At 40.4% G+C, this 24,467-nt stretch overlaps 1 protein-coding gene across 1 annotated transcript in view; it reads right to left on the bottom strand.

The window, feature by feature from the left end:
• Nucleotides 1-23,521, bottom strand: part of MMRN1 (multimerin 1) — a 46,668-nt gene extending 23,147 nt beyond the window's left edge. The window contains exons 1-3 of the mRNA XM_074865097.1: nt 23,004-23,521; nt 6,239-6,358; nt 3,904-4,010 (exon numbers count right to left, since the gene is read on the bottom strand). Coding sequence (XP_074721198.1) covers nt 3,904-4,010; nt 6,239-6,358; nt 23,004-23,521 — 745 coding nt within the window. The remainder of the gene's footprint in view (nt 1-3,903; nt 4,011-6,238; nt 6,359-23,003) is intronic.
• Nucleotides 23,522-24,467: the final 946 nt, after the last annotated feature.

The raw sequence follows: 24,467 nt of genomic DNA, 5'->3' as shown, positions 1-24,467 counted from the left end.
TTGCCTGTGATAAAGACCAGCTGATCGATGTCCTTTTATTCTCATTTACTGATCTTTCTGTTGTTCTAAATGCGTTCACTGCCACTGTTAGTACTACAGACACCAGATTTTTTTTATACTATCCAACTTATCTTTCACCCTCCCTATTAAATAACCTGCCCCACTCACAGCTTCACATTGTGGAATACTCAAACCCTTACAGTTCTATTCACTTTTAGAGTTTCAAGGATAGATATTTATCCCTGTGTGCTTATTTTACTAATGCTTTAAACTGTTCAGATAATCCCTGTAAGACACAGGACATAGTATCACTCTGTTGGAGTAAAACCCGTAATGGAGCAAGCCAGTAGTACATCACAGACTGCTTCTAAAATCAGCAAGGACTGTAACCAGTGATGCACATGCACACACAACTCAGAGACAATACCTCATATTGTGCAGTTATTAAATTTCATCACTGTATAGGAAAGGTACTTCTCAGGCAGCATTAGAAATTCAGGGCTTTTCATTTGTGAAACAAATTCAGAAGAGTCACTGGCAATATAGCTTCTCCTACATCATTCTTCCAGTGTGGCTCAGTCCTTTTCCAAAGGAACCACTCTGACACATCATTTGGTGATTAAGTCTTATGTGCTCCTTGGTCCCACAGCTGAAATTCCCCATCCTAGATGTTGAATAGCAGATGTGATGGGAGCACTAGACTGAAACTAATACATACACTCTTTAGGGTAGAAATAGCCATCAAATGACTCGCATTTGAGACCTTTAAGAAACTGGATATGCTATGCTCAGTTTAATCTAAAAAGATAAAATATAAAATGAAAATTAGACTGCTAGACCCACCTGAGAGGTGCCATTTACAATAACAAAGCAACACCAATCAAAAAGCAGCAATTCAAAATGCTGAGCAATGAGTTCTTCCAGTTCCTCCAGGAGCTTCAGAGTCCTCAGCACTTCTGAATATCAGGTAATGCACATAGGAATTTAACATTAGGTTCCTATCATTGAATATATTGGCCTAGATGTATAATTTATTGTCCCATGTATTTTTAAACACAGCGTGCAAAATTATTTCAGGGAATATTAAAAATATGGAAATTGGATCTTTTTCTCTCAATATATTTTTGATGAAGCAGGAGTGGCTGAAGGGGAATCCCTGTGAGGAATTTGGTAGTTTCCTCCCATTCCCAGTGTTTCAAGGTGAATTGCTACCTTCTGTGTCTGCAGCTCACCCCACGCAGAGGATAGAGCTTGCTCCTGTGTGGAACATTTTACAGCCATCTGCTGGAGAAATGACATCACTACCACGCGAGAGAATTCAGTGCTAACAATGGCTATGGCATTGTCAGCAGCTCTGAGAACTAGCAGTTTGCTCTAGGCCGCAGCCAGGGCAGATGGAAATGAATTCATCTACATTAAGTCACCTCAGCCTCACTCCACAGCAAAGCTGAATTCGAACACAGCATGATCTACATTTGAAGATGCATCTTCCAGTTCTTGAAATCATTTGTGACACATAATATAGTGTTCAGGGACCATGTGTCCATGGGCAAATCAGGATTTCTTCCCCTCAGACACTACTACACACACATTGTTTTCTCCAGCTTAAGGATGAAAAGTTAAAATTAAGCTGTGTTTAGTAAAAGTGACATGTCACGAACTTTGCAACTGGGAACTTAGAAGCCCTTTCATTTTAGCAGTTTTGCTTCCCGTTAAGCATTTGATATTCCCCAATCAAAATAATTATGTTTTATTTGTTGAATTGACCATATTGTGCTGTTTCATGACACCTGTAAGAAATTATGTCTACATTTTTCCCTTCTTAAAAAGTTTCTTGTAAAATTGCATTGTCCATGCTGGACTAGGATCCGTGTCTTATCCAATTTGGTCATGTGCTGCCACATGGGAGATAAAGTTAGAAATAGTGATCTGAACACGTCTTTTCCCAGAGGCTGTCTCATTCACTACTACGTTACTTTGAGAAGCATCTGTAACCAGGCAGTTACAATGAGGCTACCAAATATGGTTTACAGTTGTCTAGTAATAACTATCAGATGGTGACAAGTGTGTCCTCCTGCCTAGACTATCACACTGAACTGGTTATGTGTGATTTCACTTGGTTTGAGAAAGCTAAACCAGAAGGCGTTCTGAATTAGCATTTGCTACAAGCAAACCCACACCACACTAACAGTGCCTTCCCAGGATCTAAAGCATCTTGTCAGAATACCCCAGTTCACTTGGCACAGAAACCCTTCAACAGTTCTGTTGTTGAGGAGATCAAGTGCAGAGAGGCCCCACAGAGGGCTCAGCGACTCTGGAGAGCCCCAGTCAGAGCTTACAATGTTTCTCCCCGCACCATTGTAGAAACAGAGTGCCTGAAGACAAGGCTATTGGGCTCCCAACTGTTCAAGTTCATTAGCTGACGTCTCTTCATGGGAGTTGAATAATACAGGCAGGGCTTGTGCTGGTGGTCTGCTCCTCATGGGAGGCAGGATTCCAGAAGCGGGGAAGAAGAGCCTTTCTGACATAACACCTTTCATCCCAATCTCTTTAAGTACTTCTACAAGCATTAATTAATTAAATATCGCAGTGCCCTTGTGAGATAAGTGTCATCTCAATTTTCTAGATGGGTAAACTTGGGTATGCAAATTATAAGTGGCTTCCCCAAGTTATTCAGCAAGCCAGAAGAGGTTTGAAAATAGAACCCAGGAGATGTAATTTCAAACCCGCTACTGTAACACTTGACAACATTTTCCTTTATTCTTATTCTTACACAGATGCCACTACCAATTGAGTTATACAGCTTTTTCTTCCTGGTCAATGCTTGCCTGATGTTTTGATGCCATTTCAATTTTATCAACCATAGGCTACCCCTTCAATAAGCATTTTTTAATCTATTTTTGCTAATGTTTGCATTTTTTAAAAACAAACCTTTAAAACATCTGATCCATGCTCACTGGACAGGCTTGCTGACTGACTGTGTCCCGTGTTAATATCTGACTCCACGCTCAGCTGCACAGAACGGAATTCTGTGCCTGCTGAGGTTCTGGCTCTTCAGCATTGAAATTTCCCTTCTGGATGTGAATAACAGTGATTTCTCGTCATTCCTCTACATTAATTTTTAATCACAGCCTCTACTTTACCACTGCTGATTGAATTCCCTACCACATCTAATGGCCTTTCTTGTAATATTCATTCCTTTAAAATATGTATGCTGATGCCATATCTTATTTTTCAAGGGCAGCTTGTTTAAGGCCAGCAGCAAAGAAATAGCTATTATACAGATGTTAAACTACAGTACGTTGCTATATGTTTGATCACCAGGGCAGAGGTAAAACACTCTGTTCTGTCAAAAAAGGGCACAATTATACAGGGATCATGTGTAATACCTAGTAAAATTCAGTCACTGTTGAAATAAACAACAAAAGTCACACTCAATTCAGAGAGAAACAAAGTTGATACATTATTTTATCATATATTCTTAGAGCCTGAAACTGAATGCCAGTGGAGTCACAGTGCTATAGATGAATTTTACAGCAACTATTCAATAGAGGACCGGATTTAACATCCCCAGCACTGAAATATTCAATAACTAAAAGGTCAAAAGTAGAGATGCACTGAATGCAAACTCCGTACTTTAGCAAAACGGTATAAAGCTCAAGATTTTATGGGTTTTATTTAGAGTGAAAGAGAAGAAAGGACATTCTGCTTAGCTACTCTGGAAGTTCATGTGCAGGGAAGAGTCAACATCCCAAAGCATTTTAGTTACTGTGCATTTTTCGTGGTTTTAAATTAACAGGAAGGACTGTTTCAATTTTCAGCAGAACCATTTGCTCACAAATCAGATTGTATTGTTTTCTTTTGTTGAGGTGAATCGTGTCAAATCCTTACAACTCTACCTACCTTTGGGTTGGCAGTTTTGCCCACTGTACCCAGGACAGCACTTCCACTCCAGCGATGTTACTATTGTATGTTTGATTCTGTAGGCTTGGTGTGTTGTTGTCTGGGACCTGCAAAACAAGAATATTTTAAATCCATTTAGGTGACCAGACAGGAGCTGTAGGATACCCGTATAACTAACTACATTACGCTGTCTTACATATCAAATGTACCCTCTCATTATCATCAAGTGCTTGAAACCGGAAGTGAAGCCTAACTAGAGTTTGGTATTTCAATAGCAATTACAGTTTTAATAGTGCAGCCTTCAGGTCATCTGCATGGATTTTAAAGGAACCTGATGTCTATTTAGTGCTGTCAGACTTCTTCCCTAAATATCTTATTCAGGAGACAAATACTGCTAACTTTTATGGAAGATATCACAATTAATATCTACTAAACCGGACAGAGTGAGCCAAAAGCACAATTGTGATATACTGTTTCCTTTGGAATCAGTGAAAAAAGTATTCACAATTAATTTATGCCACATCAGTTCACATCTAGTGCACACTGGAAGCCTTCCATTCTGATTATTTTATACAAGATTATACAAACATTAATCCAATAAAGCGTGAAAATTTCCACTCTGGAAGTCAATGTAAGGAGAGTATGGCTATGTAGTTGTGATGCCTCAGTTATCACTGTTAGAGTATGTAACTGTAGAGGCAGCAATTTTCTTTCTGTGTTCCAACACTTTCTGAATGTCTTGGCTACCCCATCGATTCTTTCAGCTTTCTTAACTTCACAGAGAAGCCAGTTTAGAATGAACATGCTGCAGTAGGGCATACAGAAGAAACTAACCACAGCAAGTCTACTTGCCTCATTTAATGTGTTAAATGCAAACATTGAATAAAGAGAATATCACACAGTTCTGCTAGTTGCTAAACACTAACATGAAGAACACCTAAAAATCTCAGAAAATACAATTATAAAATTGTTACAGAACAGTTTTGGACACATAATCCCTGTCTAAATCATTCTAGAAATGGAGACATAGTCGAAGGCTGTCAGAGCAAAAAATATCCTCCCAGTGAATTAAAAAAATGCCACCTTGTTTTATACTGTAGTTAATTCTGTCACCCCTTCATGAAGGATGTAATATTATATATATTAAAATTCACAGTAGCTGGCAGGAGCTTTGCATGTGTCCCCAACCAACTTAGTCTCTGAGAAATGGCTTTTTCAGCAGCAAGAACTCAATAAAGATTAAGGTGAACTGAAATCAAGAGAGTTCTCAGTTATTTTGCTGTATGGATGGTCTTGTTTTACAATAAAACTACCTTATTCTGCATTGGCATAATCCATTCCTGAAAGCACTCGTAAAAATGATGTGTCCATGAGAGGAGTTAATCAGGAATAGCTACTGCAAAAGTAACTCTCCATGTAGACAAGCCCCAGAACTGTATATAGTAGAGACTTATTTACAGGAGCAGCACAAGAAGTTAGTTGCCCTACAGAAAAGAAATCAGAGTTATTGTGAATCTTCTAGATTGAATTAGAAAAAAAAAAAAACCTGGCAACGTTTCAACCACAGGGTCCACTCCACATTTTTGCAATACAATTGCTAATATTTCTGTCACCTAATCCTAAGGATACTCTATTCCCAGTTTCACCTCAAAAGTTTAAGCATGTTCTGCCATACCACCTAGAGGACAACTCTCAGAACAGTCAAACTGACTTGTAAGAGGCTTTTGAAATTTTTCAAGGGAAAAATATGTGACAACCTCTGTTTCGTTGGTGCTGTTTCAGTTTGCCATTTTCCAGGCCCATGCTTTAAAACCCAATTTCATTTACGACTGAAATTAAAAGTTTGGAGACTACAGTGAACCTGAAAGAACAAGTTGTATGCAGGCCAATTACTTTTCTAGGTTCACTGCCTGACCAAAGCTGTGCCAGAAATAAGCACCCAGCAGAGAGATAACAACAAAAATATTTATGCCTCTCAGGGGAAGCTTTTTGCTCCAACAAAGTACAAGCTTGGAAAACTGCACAGAATGGATTTTCTTCCCCACTTGTCCTTTAAAGCTTTGCACACATGCACCTTTCCTTGCAGTACTCCTGAAGAGGGGAGCAGGCAGTGGGCTTACTTGAAGGCTTTGAACTGATCAGAGGGTGCCAGAGTGAAGGCATGCCAACTCACGAGCTTTTACACTCACTATAGGAATGTTTGAAGATGAGACCTGGAAATGTGCTGATCTGCTCCCTCCTGTTTTCTTTTTCATTTCTAAAGTCATGGTTGTATTAATTATACAGTTGGTGATAAAGCAGTTGCAAGTACTCTTTTCTTCCTAGTTTTACACACCTCTGAGCACAGGATCCAACATGCCAAGTGCAGGGCTTTGCTCTGCCTGATAAGAAGGTTTCCAAATTGTCCACCACCACTGTAGGTAAGAGTCTGGTATGGACATAAGCACACCAGTTCCTGTAAGATACAAAAGGTAAATATAATTAAAAGTACAATTAACGTTTTCCACAATATGGTATTTATACTTAAAGAGTAAAGTTAAAACCATAATTTAGGGATAGGACTAAAGTATGAAAATTGTTTCTCTCAGACTGCCAATGTAGTCTTGGGCAATTAGTCTTTGTGCTTCAGCTACCCATTAACAACAAAGAAAACCAACAATCATTTCTCCATCTCTACATATATTTATATTGCAAATCTAAATTTTTCTTTGTAAGTGTTTGAGGAGCAGCAAGTATAAAGAAGCTTTTCTAGACTACAGTAATAACAGGTCTTAAAATACACCCACATTTTAGACTACAGAAACTGTTTATCCAGAATTCAAAGGATTGTTTAATAAGGTTTTTAACCACCCATAACTTTAACTTCATGAATGGACATTTCTACTCTTCCTTCCTTCGTTCCCCCAGCAGTACTGTGAGTACATGTAGATTGTGTTTTGCAGTGCACTTTGAGGTGAAAGTCACAAACAGCAATAACATGCCATAGCTCCATGCTTACCTCTGGCACTGGCTACCCACCCAGACAAGGAAGTCACATACAAAATGACCAAACTCTTGATCACTGCAGCACAGGACATAGGAGCTGGCAACTGCAAGGCCAGGTTTGGTGGGGTTTTTTTAAAAGGATTCTAAGGAGGTTGCAAGAAACTGCAAACTGTTAAATTGAATTTTGAAACCGGGTGACTTGGTAGAAGCTACAGTAGAGAACAGAATTAAGTAGAAATTACAAACCACATAATGGCTTGGGACAGATTCATGCAGGGAAACCATGCCTCAGAAATCTACCAGCACTCTTTGAATCAGAAGCAGGTAGATAAAGGGGTGATTTTCAGAGGTTTTTGGCAAGGTCACCCACCAAAAGCTATTAGAGGGGGAAAAAAAAAAATAAGGCAATCTATCACATAGTAAGAGGATAGATCCTGTTACAGATTAATAAGGATTAAATCAGAGGTGAAAGACCAGTTAGCTTTCTCAAGAAACAGTTTATCAGCAGAATCCCACATGAATCTGTAACAGACATTATATTCATTAATGAGGGGGAAAGCAAGTGAATAGGGAGATGACAGACTTATACAGACCTATACAAAATCATTTTGTGTAGTAAACCTAAAGCTGATCTTTAAGAACTGTGGAAATCTCATGATACTGAAATTCCAACTAATTGTCAGAAAAGGGTCTTGCAATGCAGAGTCAGGCACAAGACAGCGTTATACAGACAGTATGACTACCTAAATTAACTATCGTCAGCAAAAAGCTCTTGAAGTCATTGTAATCAGCTCTTTAAATACACCAATTTAGTATTTTGCATTAACTAGTGAATCAAATACCTGAAATTATTAGGCAAGGACTAAAGAACAAACAGAAACCACCACTGCTTCTGTACAACAACTCCTTGTTGCTGCATACAAGTTTATGGTCAGCCCACAACTTGGGTACAGAATTCAGGTTTGTTCCTACATCCTAAAGAGAGATGAAAAAGAAAGATGCAAACAGAAGATGAAGAGAAGGAAAAATGTGAAGTCATAGCGTTCATTATTCAAGTGGTCTTGTTATGGAAAAGAGACATGAAAGCAAAACAGGTTTAAATTTAAAGAAAAAAAAAAAGGTCAAGGTGGTGTTTCCACAAACAAAGACTGTGCCAGATTTTGAAGTTTGGGAAGCTAAAATGGATTTTAAAAAGCGGTTGAATAATTTATGATTTCATGAAAGAACATGCCATTAGGGTGCTGTTTGTTTGTTTGGGGTTTTTTAAAACACAAAGTTGTAGCTATAACTTCTGTCTCAGGAAGTCTCACAGCTGCAGATTGGAAGGCATGCTGAAGAAAGTATTACTGCATTTCTGCCGGTGAAACAAACATCTATTTGGCCTAGCAGTGATTCCCCTCCCCCCCACCCCCAACTTAGTACAGCCTTTCTCAGGGTCACACATGATTCCCTTATCCACATTGAAACATATTTCATTTTTGACTTGGCAAGTTAGTGACAAGACATTGTTTCAGTTGTAGGGCTGGTGAATTTGAAAGTACTTCCATACTAATATTTGTGTATAAGAACTTGAAGTTCATCTTCCTGGGTCATGGTTTGCTGCTAACCTTTGTTCACAGTTGTAGTAGTTCTGTTAGTATTTCATAATGCAGTAAGGAAATACATATTTACATTACCCAGCTGACCCAAAAATCAGTATCTTGTTATGGGCTCCTTATATTGGAAATCAAAATACAATTAAAACCAGATTAGTTCCATTTACTTAACTGGCATTAGTACAGATTTACATTGCTTCAAACAAGAACAACAGCACAAAACACAAAATAGTATCAGAGTCTACCCTTAAGTGATTGCTTTTGTCTACCGAGATCCTACCAGTGCACTTGCATTAAATTCAGTAGTGCTTTACTTGGAAAATGATTCCTGAGAAAACAGCAAGATAAGCTAGGAAGTAAGATGCTAAGTAAAGTCAACAAACTGAACCTCTCAGTATTTCTGCTGTCAGCATCGTATTGTGGTGCTCCCTCACACAACGCATATTGTTTAATTGCTGAATAATGTGTTTCATATAAGATGTTTTTTTATTGAGTGTCTTTGATCTGATTTCACTCACTCACTCTCCACTTCCTTGAGAGTTTTCATTAGGATAATATTTCTTTTTAATTGGGTATAAAAAGTCTGTGCTTTTGTTTGATGTTTCCATTATGTTCTGTCTCCTCTAGCTATAGCTTTTTGTCTGTGTGTATCAATTTGACACTCTGTGAATAAATATTTGCTAAAAATTAAATGCAGCTTTCAACCATAAGCTTAAAGATTAGGTACTTTTCTCCCTACCTCTGCAGAACCCAGGAGCAACTCTATGCAGGTTTGACATGTATAAAATTGACAGAATCAAAAGGAGACTTAAGTCTTTTGAGCTTTGCAGCAGGATCATAAAGTTACAACACTCCTCTAGTTGGGGCCTATGGCTCCTTTACAGTCTCCTGTATCACACAGAGACTAGCAGTAGCAACTAAATAATAATGATATTTGCAGTTAAACATTGCCAACAGTTAGCCAGAGAGTGAGCTTGTACTTCCATCCCTTCCAGCACACCTCTGCAGCAGCAAGGGAGGATGGGCATGCCCTCTTGCCAAGAGTTCAGTAGGAGCAGTCTGTGGCAAAGCACTTCACTCCCTTACAAGCATGATCAGGAAGACAGCTCTTTCATGTGGCTTCCTTGCTAAGGATCAGGGAGTAGCAAGAGCAGGGCTTCTCCCTAACAGAAAGCAGGGGGGAACAACTACAGAAGCTAGGCACTGACCTCACCAACAGCATATAGCACCACAGACAGGCAAGCAGCAATAGGGTAACAGGAATAGATCAAGTAGCAGCCCAGCAAACATCAGGCAGAAGCTAGGTAACAAGTCCAAGAAGGCTACTAGACATAAGCACACTTATAAGGACAACAGGCTCAATTCTAGGTTTAAATGGAGCCCTGGCCCATGAGTGTGGGTGGAGGTCTCAGGTGAGATTGTTTAGGACCATCAAGGCTTGTCAGGTGGCTTAGAACACTACCAGTAAGCTCCTTTCTCACCATAGGCATGAGGTGTCTTCCATTTCACAGCTGCAGTGAGGATTTTGCATAAACATGCCTAAGGTTAAAAGCCGTATTTTTTTCTCTGAAGTGCAGCACAGATTGGAAAAAAAAAAAAAAAAAGAAAAATCTCTCAGCATATGAATGGAATACTAAACATTTCTTAACAGGTACAGAAAGTGATACTGGGGCAGACTGACAGGTCTCTTTGGGAGGAGCTCTGACTAAGCATGGTAGTTTGCTTGTGATTTAAACCTGGTATGGAGAATATAAACATCTAAATTCCTGAACAACTCTCAGCAATTAACTGATGGCATACAAAGTCTGATCAGAAGACATCTGAAGTGATAACACCACCTCAAGCAGTTATGCAGTACCATGCCTCTTTTACTGTTGTACATTAGCTGTCTGAAAAGTGAGGAACAAACAGCTAACACCTTGGGCAGCTGAGTGCTAAGCTTACCTCTGAAAAATCAAGCACCCAAATACAGGAGTCAGGTTTTAAAATCTGGGCTACAGTGAAGCAGCCGTTAGGTTAGAAGAACTTGAGCTCGTGGCTCCCTGTCTGTGCTCTACCCTCACATGCAGACCTGAGAGCTTACCAGAGAAAGGGATTAAGCAGAAGACACATAGCAGTGTTGTCAGTGACGACCTTTTCTGAAGTGCACATAGTTGGGGTATAATTTTTGGTAATTGAATTCCATTTTACATTTGAGAAAATGTGGTCAAGGAAAGTATAAAACACTGAAAACAGGCATAAAAAGCAGTTGAAAAATACATGAAAACCCTGGAACAGAGAGAATCCAGTTTTTTTTAAAAAAAAATCTACTTTTTAAAATTCATAATGTAAATCCACTAATTATCATTATTATTGAGGGTGACTAACTTCAAGGTAACAGCTATTGGAACTTGCTCATTTGGAGATGCCCTCCAAAGGAAAACATACATCCCAAAGGTATCAGTTAAGGACTGCTCTTGGTTTTTAAAGATAGTCTGAAACAGCTTCTGGTTTCTTCCAAAAATTTAACTCAACTGGAGCAGACTGTTTCTATTTAAAATATTTAACTCATTCTTAAGCTACATGAGTGCAATGTCTGAAGCTGTGGTTCTCACATGGCCCAGCAATCTTTGATCAGGCTAAATTGGAGGAAATATTCACAGCAAAAGAGCCCCTGGTGTGACTCATAATTAGGTTTACACTACCAATGAAATAAGCTCATTAAGAGATGTTAAGAATGTAAATACAATTTTGAAATCAAATTGTCTGAAAAAATGTAGATTTGGAAATAGATGATGAAGTGTGATGGAAGAACTATGACAGGCTGTGTTAATGCAAAGGCAGAACAGAAGACAACCAATTTGCATAACAGGACTTTAAACCTGAAAATCCTCTTTACCCTCTATGGAATAATATATTCCGGATCAGCAACACAGGCTTCTAACATGCAGGTTTTGTTGAGAGCTGCAGGAGCCTGGCATTTGTTTTGCATTGAGCCTGATTTCAACCAAGAAAGCTGTATTTAAAAACAAAACAAAATCCTTGCAATGCACAACAGAAGTCCAGCCTGGAGAGAGCAGTGCAAGTCCCCGACTGCCATAAAGCCCGTGTGACAGATTTCATCTTCCTCTTGCATGTATTGGCCAGGAAAACTCGCTGACAGCAAGGTGCAGGAGTCCTCAGACCTTCAAAATAGCCTCTTTGCTTGTGATATTTGCAGAAGTATTTCCAGATCAAACCAAAATACTGCTACCCCAACTCTGCATCAAGTGCGGTTTGACCCTATCTGAGAAGTAGCGCATAGTACGAAGAGCAGCATTTATTTCTTGCAACCAATCAACATGTTTACTCTGCAGCCTTGGCAGGTCTGGGGCCTCTGGGGTTTCTGGCCATTGCAAATTCAAAGTCCTGAGCAGTTAATGGTCTGCAGAGCCTGCCCTCTCGGCTCGAGCAAAGAACCTACAACCAGCAGGGCATTAGTGGGACCCAGACGGTGCCTTTCAGCCTGTATTTAGTTTTTGGGATCCTAGATGTCCTGTACAGCTTATTCAGATCTTGCTTTAATACCCTCTTGCAAAAGTTTTCTTCTTTTCTGCTTATACCAGTCCTGTTTCTTTTTCCACAGAGAAAACATTCCCATGAAGCATTTCTTCATTTCCACAGTTGGCCAGAAAATAGAAAGGATGCAGCCTGGATGGAGAGAACTGTGAAACAGAAGTAGCTTCGGGGCAACTGCAAGCAAGGACTGCCTGCACTGTGTCCCTAGCAAGAAACCCAATGCCCAGTCTAGACGAGTATGTACCAATAATACATGTGTTTCCCTCAGCTGGAAAAAAAGCTTATTTCTGGCAGTGTAAAACAGATTACTGTAGTGTTTCCCTGTGTTCAGCTGACTCACCCTCAGTGATTTGCATCAACCTCATGATATAGAGAGATATATATATATATCTACGATGTGAATTACTGGGCAACATCTTGTGACCTCAAAGGGATGTGATTTGCTGTAAAAAGCAACTCCCTCATTTGCAAAACGAAAGCAGGTGGCCTACAGAAACCTGCCCTGTAACGCACAGCTAGGAGACGAACAGTAGGTGATGTCTCAGCTGTAGTTACTCTTGTTTAAGCTTTTATAAGCAGCAGATATGGTTTCTTAATTTACTGTGCACATTTCTGAAGCTGGACTTATCTTTATGTGATGAAAGATACCCCACTTAGTTTGAAGTAGCTGTTTAAGCACTCGCTCTTACCGCCCTGCCTCCTGATTCAGGGGACACTCAAGAGCCCTTAAACCCATCACTGCTTCACTGGCGTCCTGCCAGCACTCTTAAAACCCTCGCCTAATTCGCAATTTGCGGGGCTTACACCCTGCCTTACACCTCTTTGGGGGCAGCCTAGGTGCCCCGGCTGAGCTGCGCCTCCCCCTCCGCCGACAAGCGGTGGGCAGCTCACCCCGTCGCCCCCCGCGGAGCTGCCACCACCGTGCGGGAGCCACCGCCATTTGCCCCGCCGGCTACCGGCGCTGCCACGGGGCAACGCCGGGAGCCGTGAGGCGGCAACCCCGAGGCGCCGTGAGGCGGCGGCGGGGAAAGGAAAGAGGCGGTTTCCGCTGGGGGCGGGGCGGGGCGGGGCGCTGTGGGCGCTGCCGGGCCGGGCCGGCAGGTGGCGGGCGCTGCCCACAGCAGCGGGAAGCTGCCGGCGGCGGGCAACGCGCCCGTCGCTCGGCGGCGCTGGCGACGCGTGGGGCCCTGTGGGCGCATCTGTCCGCGACTGCCACCCGCTCACGCCTGCTGAGGGGGCCGGGCCGTGGGGGGTGTTGTGGCCGTGCCAGATCGCGGAGAGCCCGGAGCGGAGCTTCTTCGCTTCCTACTGCTCACCGGCACCGACTGTGAGGGAGAGCCCCGCCCTCGCCGCCTTCGGCTGAGGGATTAGGGCGAGCGGAGGGCCTGCGGGGGGGAGGGCCCCAAAAGAAAATAAATTTGTTTAACTCCAAAGAAGGAATGATGTGACTGCTTGCTGGTGAAATTATCTGGTCTATGACAAGATTGTTCTCAGTACATTTGCAGTCAAGGGAAAGGTTTCTGTTTAACTTCATCAAGCTTTGAACCAGTCCTGATGCTGTGATACCTCATGTTGCTGAAAAATGAAGTACAGTTTACACTAACATCAAAAAATTACCATTTCCTCAGGGTGAGAGGGTGAGTGGAAATTTATGAGACTGAAAGGACCCTTGCCGCAGCACATTTCCACTGTAAACTGTTGTTTGGGTACATTGCCAAGAAAAAAACCAAACAAATCCTCACAAAAGCTGCCAGCTAGAGTATGAGGTATACCTGCAGACGATTGCTTCCACTTGCTTGTAAGCACAGATCCTTGTAAGTGGTCCTAAAGCCACTCAACAGGAACACTGGTGGCAGTCGGGCCACAAAGGGTATAGATTTTGTTCTGCCCCTTTCATATTATATCTGAAAATGAGTTATTTTTATCCATGAGTAAATTAGATTACCTGCTTTTTAATAGAAATGCTATTGAATCAGCACAGTTGAACATCACTGAATCATGAAAATGAGATTATTGTGTTGCTGAAGGAATACAAAAGGTCCCAGAGCTGGAGCCGTTGTTAAAGTCGGTACACAGCTCAGTGGTTGTGCCTCATTCACATTTTATGCAGTTTATTCATATTTCACAGAATAGTTTATGAAATACTAATCTCAATTCTACACCTGTTCTCATTTTGTATTGCCCTTTACAACTCATCAAAGAGGATGTAGAAAGGGCCTACAAGCATCTGGATTCAATAGATGCCTTGCAAGGAGAGGCTGGGGGACCAGGGCTTCTTCAGGCTGGGGAAGGGAGGGCTTTGAGGGCACCTGACAGCAGCCCTCCAGGCCCTACAGGGAGGCTATTTAGAAGCTGGATCTAGGCTCTTCCCAGCAGTACATGGCAGGAGAGCAAGAGATAAGGGGCCCAAATTGAAACAAGAGAGGTTCAGACTGAGTATGAGAAACTTGTTCCCCAGGAGGACACCCAGGCACTGGAGCAGGGCCCAGAGAGGTGGTGCAATCGCCAGTCCAGAGCGTGGAGCTCAGCACCTGACTGCATCAAGCCCCAAGCAACCTGGTCTGATCTCACACCTGGTCCTGCTGTGAGCAGGAGGTTGGACTAGAGACCTCTGGAAGTCGCTTCCAACCTGCATGATCCTATGGTTCTGTGAACCTCTGATCTTTGCTTATATATATATATATCTCCTTTGGGTGATATGATTATTCTTCTGAATACAGTAGGTTAAGTGTATTCATACATGAAAACATAATAACATGGTGTGGAAATATCAATTTTTTTCTTTTTTCTTTTTTTTTTTAAACCAGGATCTTTCCCAGTCTAAATAACTGTTACATGAAGATCAGATTATAGGCCCTGAATTTAGGTTGTATAAAAGTACATTGCTGTGATATATTTTCAGTTTGCTTTAAACAACTTGCCAAGTTTGGATGAGGAGAGATAATATTGATTGACGTAATGTAAACACTCAGATTATAAGGGTAGCAAGCACCCTCAAGGTTTATTTGCTATTGCATGGGAGACCAGGTTTTGGTTTCAGCAACTTCCTTTGAACTCCACTAGGTGACCACAGAGACCCCTCATCTTTTTGATACCAGCGATAAGGTAAATTTTGTATCTTTAAATGAACATCAGTCATCTTTCAAAAATATAATCTCTAGCTCAAAGAGAAATTATAAACCTGAACCAAAATCTGTTCATTTTTTAGGTTCACTGCCTGGCTTCCTTTGCTCTGAAAAACATGAATCTCAGCTGAAAAAAAATCAGTACTCACTAGGGACTGACCATAAACAAATCAAATTGGGAAATCTGTCTGACATGCAGATTCAAATGGAAAACCTGGACAGGCTCTGAAAAGTGCATTTGATATGTAATATAATTTAATAAATATAATATAATATGTGATGGTAAAATATGTCCTAGGGTATGTTTTTAGCCCTGAGAAAGAGCTGACTTGTTGACACTGAAGTACCAGGTCAGGGGAGTCATACCATTTTTTAATGTTTTTTTTTCAGAACTCAGGGTCCTGACATTTTGTCCTGTCTATTACAAAATACAAATTCTACTCTCATCATTCATTTCCTTTTTTTGTATGTACAGTGCTGAAGCCTTGGACTGTGAACAGCCTCTTTGTCTCATCCAAGTTTTCATTTACTGTTGTGACCAGTTGTTTGTCCTACCTTGTACTGCAAAAGTTAATTCACAATTTCCACTTATCTAGCACTTAGCCAATCTATTTTAGAATTTTTAAAGTTGTCTTGTTGTGAACCAGATCAGCCCTTTTAGACCTTGTCTCCCTCTCTGTGTTCAGAGCCCTTCAAAATAACCAAATGATCCCACAGATAGTATTTAGACTTTTGAGATGTCCATTAATCTGCTTTGAGAATCAGCCAGTAAAACACATTTGAAAACCCAAACTGCTCTTTAAAAGGGTCTTAATTCTGCATTTTTCCCTCTGGAATATAAATTTATTTTCTATCATCTGACCCAGAGTACAAAATTCATTAAGGTAGTTCTGGTCTAGTTTACTGTCAGGGCTTCTCATATGACCTTCAGTGGTGCTGGTTTTCACTGGTTTGTTAGTGCTTTTGTAATCTACAGAAAATGAGATTGCAGTATGTCAGTGATGGCTTCTCCACTTTGAGAAACACTGACAAAAAACCCCAAACCTGTGTAAGTGAAAAAATGAAAACGTAAAACAAAAAAGATCCATCCAAATTCAAGGGTTGAGTTTCTTTAATCTGTTTATAGTGTTGTTTTGGGCAGCTTGTCTTTTCCTATTTAGCTTCATTAAATGGTTAAATGCCTTGCCAGTTGCTTTGTACCTGATTTGCTGTTTACTTATGCAGATCTGTACATTTATGCTGTTGCTGATGGATTTCTTAGGGGGCCCTTGAGCAAAAAGGATCTGAGCCAAAGTTCATGAAACTCAGGGTGACTTTTTTCCCAGGGTTTTCCTCATGACCTATGGTATTACTTACAGGAGTGTAATACAGAATAGATGCTTTGCGATTTGGCAGGAAAATTGTCTTTTGAAACACTTGCATTCTCTAACTAGCAACACAGATACTGCCTTTGGAAAACATATGGGGACACCTTGCTGCTGTTCTTTTCCTTGCCACAACTATTCTAGGAATTAGTGTCAGATTTCTAAAACGTTAATTATATTCAAATTTGTAAGAATGCATATGTTCTGTGCAAACTTCAGCAGATGTTTCTGGTGTACCTTAAATGAAATGTTGCAAAGAGTTGAATGTTTGCATTGGGTGGGAGATAAATCCTAACACTGTGTCCAGTTTGTTACGGTAATACTAATCTATGTAGTGGGGTGAAGAGACGTTAGCAGGGGCGGAAAACAGTCTGTTCCTAATCCTCATTGTTCCCGTGGCAGATAAACAGCAAAAATAAGCATGAGCATCAATGCAATAGTTAGTGTAATGAGATGAATGGAAACCTTTATTTCCATCACTAAAAAATTTCAGAAGTCATCTGTATAGTAGTGCCTTATCTGAATCTGATCACAGAAAAACTAAATAACCAGATTCTGAGGAGACTAAGAGAAAAAGATTCTGGGCTTTTTGTCTTTTATAAGTACTTCGTGAGTGTCTCAAAAGCAAGCTGGGTGGAGACGTGAATTTTTTAATTCCCAGTGCTGTTTCCTGGGCTACTGAAAACAGTCTGTCATGATTCTGCCCAGCATCATTGCTGAAAAGCTGTCTCAGAAAACCAGAACTTTTGAGTTTGTCATTTCCTGAGTTTTTATCTTGTTTTCAGAAATTATTATTTTATCACCTACAGTAAAGAATTGTATGGACATGTGTTTACCATTTCTTCTCTCCCTGAAAGACAGAACATCCCACAGGGTCTCTCTGGGAGGCAGTGCAAGCTGGGTAAACCATCTCCCGCAGTGACTCCTTTCTACCCCAGTACAGGAATCGCCTGAAAGGTGACTACCACATTGGAGCAAACAGATCCTTTAATTTATTCTGTGCATGGGACATCAGCAGTGCGTGAGGAATAATAGCACTGATATAAACAAAAAGTCTATGAATCACATGAAGCTTGTGTAGCTCTGGCCCTATACCAGTACTGCTGTACAGTGTGCAGTAGTACCTAATCTGCACAATCTGTTTTGCTGCTTCACACCAGCAGTCTCAGTCATCTGTTAACTGTTTTACTTCTGTGCTCATCAGAAGACAACACCAATCTCTAACTATTTGTGTTAAAATTCTCTTTGGACAGTTACATTTTCTTGGTACCATGCCACACGCATCATTATGGAACTGTATAATTATGTCCATTGCCCCATTTATTCTGTGAATGAAATAGCAATAAAGTAGTGAATACCAGGACTTGGGTGAATGATTTGCTGTTGTCTTCAGGACTCTAATGGGGGTTACACTGTGTTCAGCATGTGTAGGAAAATTAGATTACAGGTTTACAGCCAAGCATCAGAAGCACATTCAAGATGTTAACGGACAAGAGGGGCTCATTGCAAAGGTCTTCAGCATGACTGGAATACAACATTGTGAGGGCAAAACAATCACTGCTTGACAAACATCCTCTGACACTTAGCCACCAAGGCAACCTAAGTACAAGTGTAAGAGGTTCCTCCTTCCAAGTCATAGTGAATATACCTAGTGAGGCAGAAACCTAAGCCATGCGTGACTTTCTTTATTGTAAGTGCACAGTGATGCAAAATCTTAAGAAATTGATTCAAGAATTGTTTGCTACTTTAAAAAGTGACATGATCAAAAGAGACTCTGAACCTTGCATTAACTAGGCCATTAAATGAGGTTTCTATGTGTCTTGTGTATTTGAACCATCTGCTGAGCTTAACCATTCATTTTAATTTGTCAGTACACTAGAAATTCTACCAAGCTGATACAGGCAAAAGCAATTTCTGGGGAGAAATGCAGAGGTCTTATCATGAGAATGAAATATTTCAGCACTCATACCACATGTGACAGCTAAGCAAATCTGTCCCTGGTGCTGACTTTATTAAACCCTTCTGTGCATAGTAATAAAATACTGTCACCTCACCACTACCCAAGGTAATGGCAGGGGAAGTCTATGAAGACCCTCAGTGGATTCAAGATAATTGGAAAATGTGTAATATACACATACTAAGAGAAAAGAGTATTGTAGAGCCATCCAACAATGTGGAGATAGTGTGGTTAATTTACAGCCTGAATGAATGTCTCATGTATTCAGGAGCTGCCTTGAATAGTAATTAATAAATCTGGGTTCAGAATGGAAGGATGAGTGTGTTATTCTCAGGACTCTGTCTCAGACTTGCTCCATAGCACCACTGTTATTTAATCTGCTTTGTACAGAGAAATACTGCAGTTGTCTCTTTCCACAGGCTAAAAACTATGTATCTCACATGAACTCAATAGAAAAGAATGTATCATCAATTTTCTTCTTTGACACCAAATTGGTGTTCACATTTAATGTCACTGAACTTTGGAAAAACTCTCTCTCTGCTGCTGAAGCACAGCTCTAGTTTCCCAGCATTTCTTTATTCATTGATATGGATAGCATGGAAATTTGAAGATAGGTAGAAATGAAAAAAGATACGTATTTGTCTGTAGAGACATAAGCCTTACATTTCAGAGCTTAAGTCAAATTCATTACTAGGATTGAAGAAAGGAATTTCCCTTTAGCTCAGACCATTCCAGATGTGCTTCCTGTGAAGTTTCCTTATACTTCTGAAAGCTTGGGTTCAGGCCCTCCCAGAATGGGTATACCTCACTAGAGAAACCACTCTTCTGAAACAGTTTGAGAGCAGGTACCTACAGAATCTATAAATTATGTCCTCCTGTACCTATTCTAAGGTTAACTATAAAATTGTTCCACTTCACTGTAAAAGAACAGGATTTCATTACATTTTCATTCCAGAGAAGAATAAGGAAGAGTTTAGTGTTTTTAGATATAAAGATACACCCAAAATTTAACATTTAAAATAACACATCATGGTGTGATATAGAGAGGCTCAAAGCCAAGCTTTGCCTTATTAACAGCAGAATCTTGAATCTGGAGTCTTTAGCCCTACTGACTGTACTCCTCATCAGGTGACTGACTGTTGCAGTACGTCTCTGCCACCAGAAGTTCTGCTGGAACCTGAGATGAGTTTTTAAAATAAAGTTATGGTCTTTGGCAAATATGGTTCTATTTCAGTTGGAAAAAAAATATTCTGACAGTTTTAATAGTGCATTTCTTTCAATAAAATGAAATGGAATCTTGTCAGGACCCTGATGGCACTTGTGGGTCTTATTCATCCTGAGCAGCCTGACCTGGGGTCTCCACCCATACACCCTGCCCATGGGCTCAGGACTCCCACTAAATTTCACTCCAGGGCTACATTGCACTTGTGCCAGTCCTGACCTGCAAGCTGACATCCTGGCCTAACTTTGACCTTGCCCCATCACTATGGACTGTGTCTTACCCTGGTCACCATCACCAGGCCTGATCCTGAGTCACTGATTTGCCTTCCCAGCTTGATCTTGGCACTGCAGCATCACCACGGCTGCATCTGGTGATTTTGGCTCTGAGGTGATGCTAACTGCCATATCTGGGTGCGTCCTGCTTGCCACAGTTGGTGGTTGTCAGAAATATTCTTCAGGTGCAGACTTCAAAAATCCATGAAATATTTCCAGGTCATGCTCTTCTGACATTTTAACAGGAATTTTGCCAAAATAGTATGAACCAGAACAACTTTTTTCTGATCTGGTTGTAGTATGCATGCAATATGTGTACATAATATTGTCCTCCGATAGTCTAGGGTAGAGATAGCGAGGGAATTATCTTTGTAATTAAGACAGTAAGACACATGACCTTCTTCAGAAAGGGGTATTTGGGTAATTAAGCTTGTACAATAGGCACATATCGTACCTGGTGGGTAATCTGACAGCCCTGGAGACTCTCCAACAAAGTATAGGTATTGCTATTTTTAAAATTATGATTATATTAAAAAACAAATGCTCATTCTTGTTTTGTTTTCCTTCCTCTTGTGTCTCACTGACCTCTCTCTATTGTTCCTTCTCTGTGGAGCCTCTTAACATCAGCATCTCTGCGCATATGTTAGCACAATGGGTTGCCATAAAGGATTACCCAGTCTTTCAGTTCCTGCAAGGTCACTCAAAAATTCAGATTGGAATACAGGCTATAAGCAAAGAGTTGCTTTAATTCAAAGTAAAACCAAAAAGCAAATCATGCTTCCAAATTTCATCAGATGTAGTACATTTTACAACTATGAAATCTGCTATTGACACATTCATGCTGTGTTCAGGCATTAAATGAGTAAAGCTCAAAGAAAGCTGTATGTCTATTGGAAGTTTTACAGCATCTCTTTCATTTCATTTGCAATAAAGATGCCAGATTTTTTTTAAAAAGAAAACATATGCTAGAAATGGATTATACCTGCACATAATAAATAAAAATGTTTGCATTTTTATGTATAATTTCTCAGCAGTAGCTTTCCAGGTGTTTCACAGCAGTGATCAGTATCATTGAGCACACTAGACTTGGCATTTTTTCATGACTTCACTGAAAAAAATGAGTCACAAGTGACTTTATTATTCATCCAGGTCTAATTCATAGGGAAAGGGAGACAGAATAGTGAAATGACTTACTTAAGTTACTGTCCAGGTCAGTGACAAAACTGGAAGAAAAACTCGAAACACCTTGGCTGATTGTAAAAACACTTGTATGCAGTAGGAAGACAAGGCTTGTAACATAAGAATCCAACAATGTGAAAAGGATTGAGCCACACCTAGAATTGTAGTCATTTGCTAGAGAGAGGCTATGTAGCCCAGCAATGTGAGAAAGAAAGCAGGGATTCAGCATTCTGTTTTAGGCTGGGGTTTCATGCTGTTACACATTTGTAACTTTGATATGCAATCCTAGTGTTATCACTAATTTACTCCATGGACTCAAAAAACCTAAAAAAACCTTTATGCATGTTGCACAGCAGGTTGCCCCTCAACCACTCATGAAATAAGGTGCTAGCTAATATGAGATTTTCTTCTTTTGCCTCTCTGCAGTTGCAACCACATCCCATTAGGATAAATAAAATACGAGACTTTGTTCACCAGAGACTAATTTTTTGCTTTCTATATGTGTATCTTATGTAAAATCTAGAAACAATATCTGCTAATTATCAGAGTTTTTCTGAAGATTAATTTTGTTGGAATACTATTCTTGAAGAAAGCTGAGAAAGCTAAAGACTTTAAGGTTAGCATATGTTAAGACTTATTTTAATGAAGATACAGTTATCAGCTCTCACATGTAAAGAGAACCCATTTAACTCAGGTTAATTCAGACACTCTGCCAAACACTGTAGTAAGGAGTTGTAAGAAGTGACATTCACAGCTGAAGGGGTATGCTATCTGGGAAACAAACCTCCTTACTGGGGCATGTCTTCCAAGCAGAAGCAAAGGACTCCTTTCCTTTCGGTCTTTGCGTTATTTCACTTATGCGTGATCCAAAACATGCTCAGGTCAATGGGAATCTTTTCTTTGAGTTGAAGGAACATTAGCTCTTAGCCACACATAGCAAGATAATTGTAGGAGTATTTCTAAGGGGTGATTTATTCTCTTTTGTCTGAATTTAAGCAAAAGAGTTTTTCCTCCTTTTGGATGCTAACATTTGCGCAAGTACTACCGAAAGAAGAAATCTGTATTCTGAAAGCTCGCTCTTCATAAATACTATGGAAAACAACCAATCCTTTGTGTCTTCCATTTTCTACCAGTATCTGCATATATATCAGCGATTAAGTGAACCTTGCAACATCTCCAAAGTCAGTATTAACATCCCCATTGAGAAAGGAAGATACTGGGGAACAAAGAAAATAATTGAGTGTTCCAGAGCTATAAAACTAGACAATAAAATTTGATATACTCTGTTATACACAGCTATTATGTATTAAGTTACACAGTTCTGAATGCACATTCACCTGCAACAAAACTTTTAATAAGTTTTTATTGCAGAATAAGGTGCTTGAAATTGTCAGGCAACGATGCATTTTGTACACTTAATTGCTAGTATTTTCAATTTAGTGGAGAAGTTTACAAACACAATCATTTTTTAATAGATTCCAAATGAAAAAGTGCATTTACAATTTCTATCTCGCACAAGAAAAGAAAGAAAAATATTAACAAAAGTTTACTCTGCATAGAACAGGGAGGTATCTATTGTGGTCCTTTCCTACCCATATATGATAATGAATTTTCTGTTGGCTTTGAGATAACTACCCTGAGGAATAAAATATTGCAGCATTTACTCTGCACACAAATGTATGGATTTGACGGAGTAAATACTGCAGGTTTGGTCCCTTCCTTGTTTTGGATGGTCTTCTTTAAGCCCAGAAAACAATTTTACTGAAATTACTAGGACTTTTGCCAATTATTTCACTGGGAACAGGAAAATAACTATTCCTAAGCAGTACATAGGAGACAAGAAAAAATATGTAACTTTCCTTACTTTCCCCTGGTAGTTTCAAAGCCGGATGTCTTGGAGTTGGCATCCTGCTGGGTGCTGGTGATACCAGTGCTATAGGATGACTGCTTGAGAGATCCGTTCCCTGTAGCTGTATTGTGGCTTGTAGTGACCTCCTGCTGGAGAGGAACCCCTCTAGCATTGCTTTGTAGAGATGTCCTTTTGCTGCTAGATGAGCTTCCCATCTTATCTTTGCCAGAGTCACCATCACTCTGTTCATCTGACTGACTTGCAGGGGTAGAGGTTGCAGAATTGGAGGTTTTCTTCACTGCTTTCATTCCCAGAGTCTTGCCTGAAGATCCTTCCTGTGAAGCACTTGCTTCAGCAGCTTGGATCTCAGAATGGGGTGACCCCACAATTGAGGTCAGAGTTGGAGTCAAGTCTGAGTGACTTGTCCAGTTTTCATGACCCTGGCCTGTGGTCCAGAGTTTTCCTGGACTATTAAATCCAATGCTGCCATTCTGTAAGTGCAATAGGAGCAGTAATAAGATTATCTCCTTCATTCTGCTGGTTTGCAAATGCTACAAGTTATCTCACATTTATCTCCCAAGCAAGAAATCCTGTAGCTTCTCCCTCCTCCTGAGCTGCTGCTCATATAGTGAGCCTACCCAGAGAATGCTCTGACAGGCTTTATTTTTGTAGAAAGGAAACAGGTTTTGGTGTTTCAAAACTGACTGAGGAAGCCTGGTTTCCTGTTTCTGTGGATTCCTCTGCAACCTGTGACCCTTGGAGAGCAGGAGACTGGCAGCCTTTGTGGAAGGAAAAAAGAAGTTTCTGCAGAAGGCACAGGATAAAGATTAATGGCACAATAGAAATGTGGAAAAATATGTATTGTGAAGTAATCCTGAGGGATAATAAAACCTGAAATTATTAGGTAATTTTCCTTTCACATGTACGCATACAGAGAACAAAAGTGACTTGTCGCATGTGCCCTTTGGATGGTTCATACTTGTGACCTTGTTATTGAAAAAAGAGTTGCCAAAACTTGTGTGCTACATAAAGCTGAAAGTTTGCTGTGTCTTCTCTTTTTGTTTGAATGTTTAAGCACAGTGCTGCCAAAAGTGGGGAGATGATAAGGAAGAGGTTCACACTGTATTCATCATTGTACCACAAGCCTTTGAATGTAATCATTTACCTGTAGGTCACTGGCCATTTATGCCACATCGTATGCCACAGGGACAGGGAAGTGATCTTACCCCTGTATTCGGCACTGGTGAGGCTGCACCTCGATGACTGTGTTCAGTTTTGGGCCCCTCACTACAAAAAGGACGTTGAATTACTCGAGCGTGTCCAGAGAAGGGCAGCGAAGCTGGTGAAGGGTCTGGAGCACATGTCGTACGAGGAGCGGCTGAGGGAACTGGGGTTGTTTAGTCTGGAGAAGAGGAGGCTGAGGGGAGACCTCATCGCCCTCTACAACTACCTGAAAGGAGGTTGCAGAGAACTGGGGAT

Source organism: Strix uralensis, chromosome 4 (assembly GCF_047716275.1).
Source record: "Strix uralensis isolate ZFMK-TIS-50842 chromosome 4, bStrUra1, whole genome shotgun sequence".
NCBI classification, from domain to species: domain Eukaryota; kingdom Metazoa; phylum Chordata; class Aves; order Strigiformes; family Strigidae; genus Strix; species Strix uralensis.
Note: the sequence above shows the minus strand (reverse complement) of the source record. Positions and strands in the feature narration are given on the sequence as shown.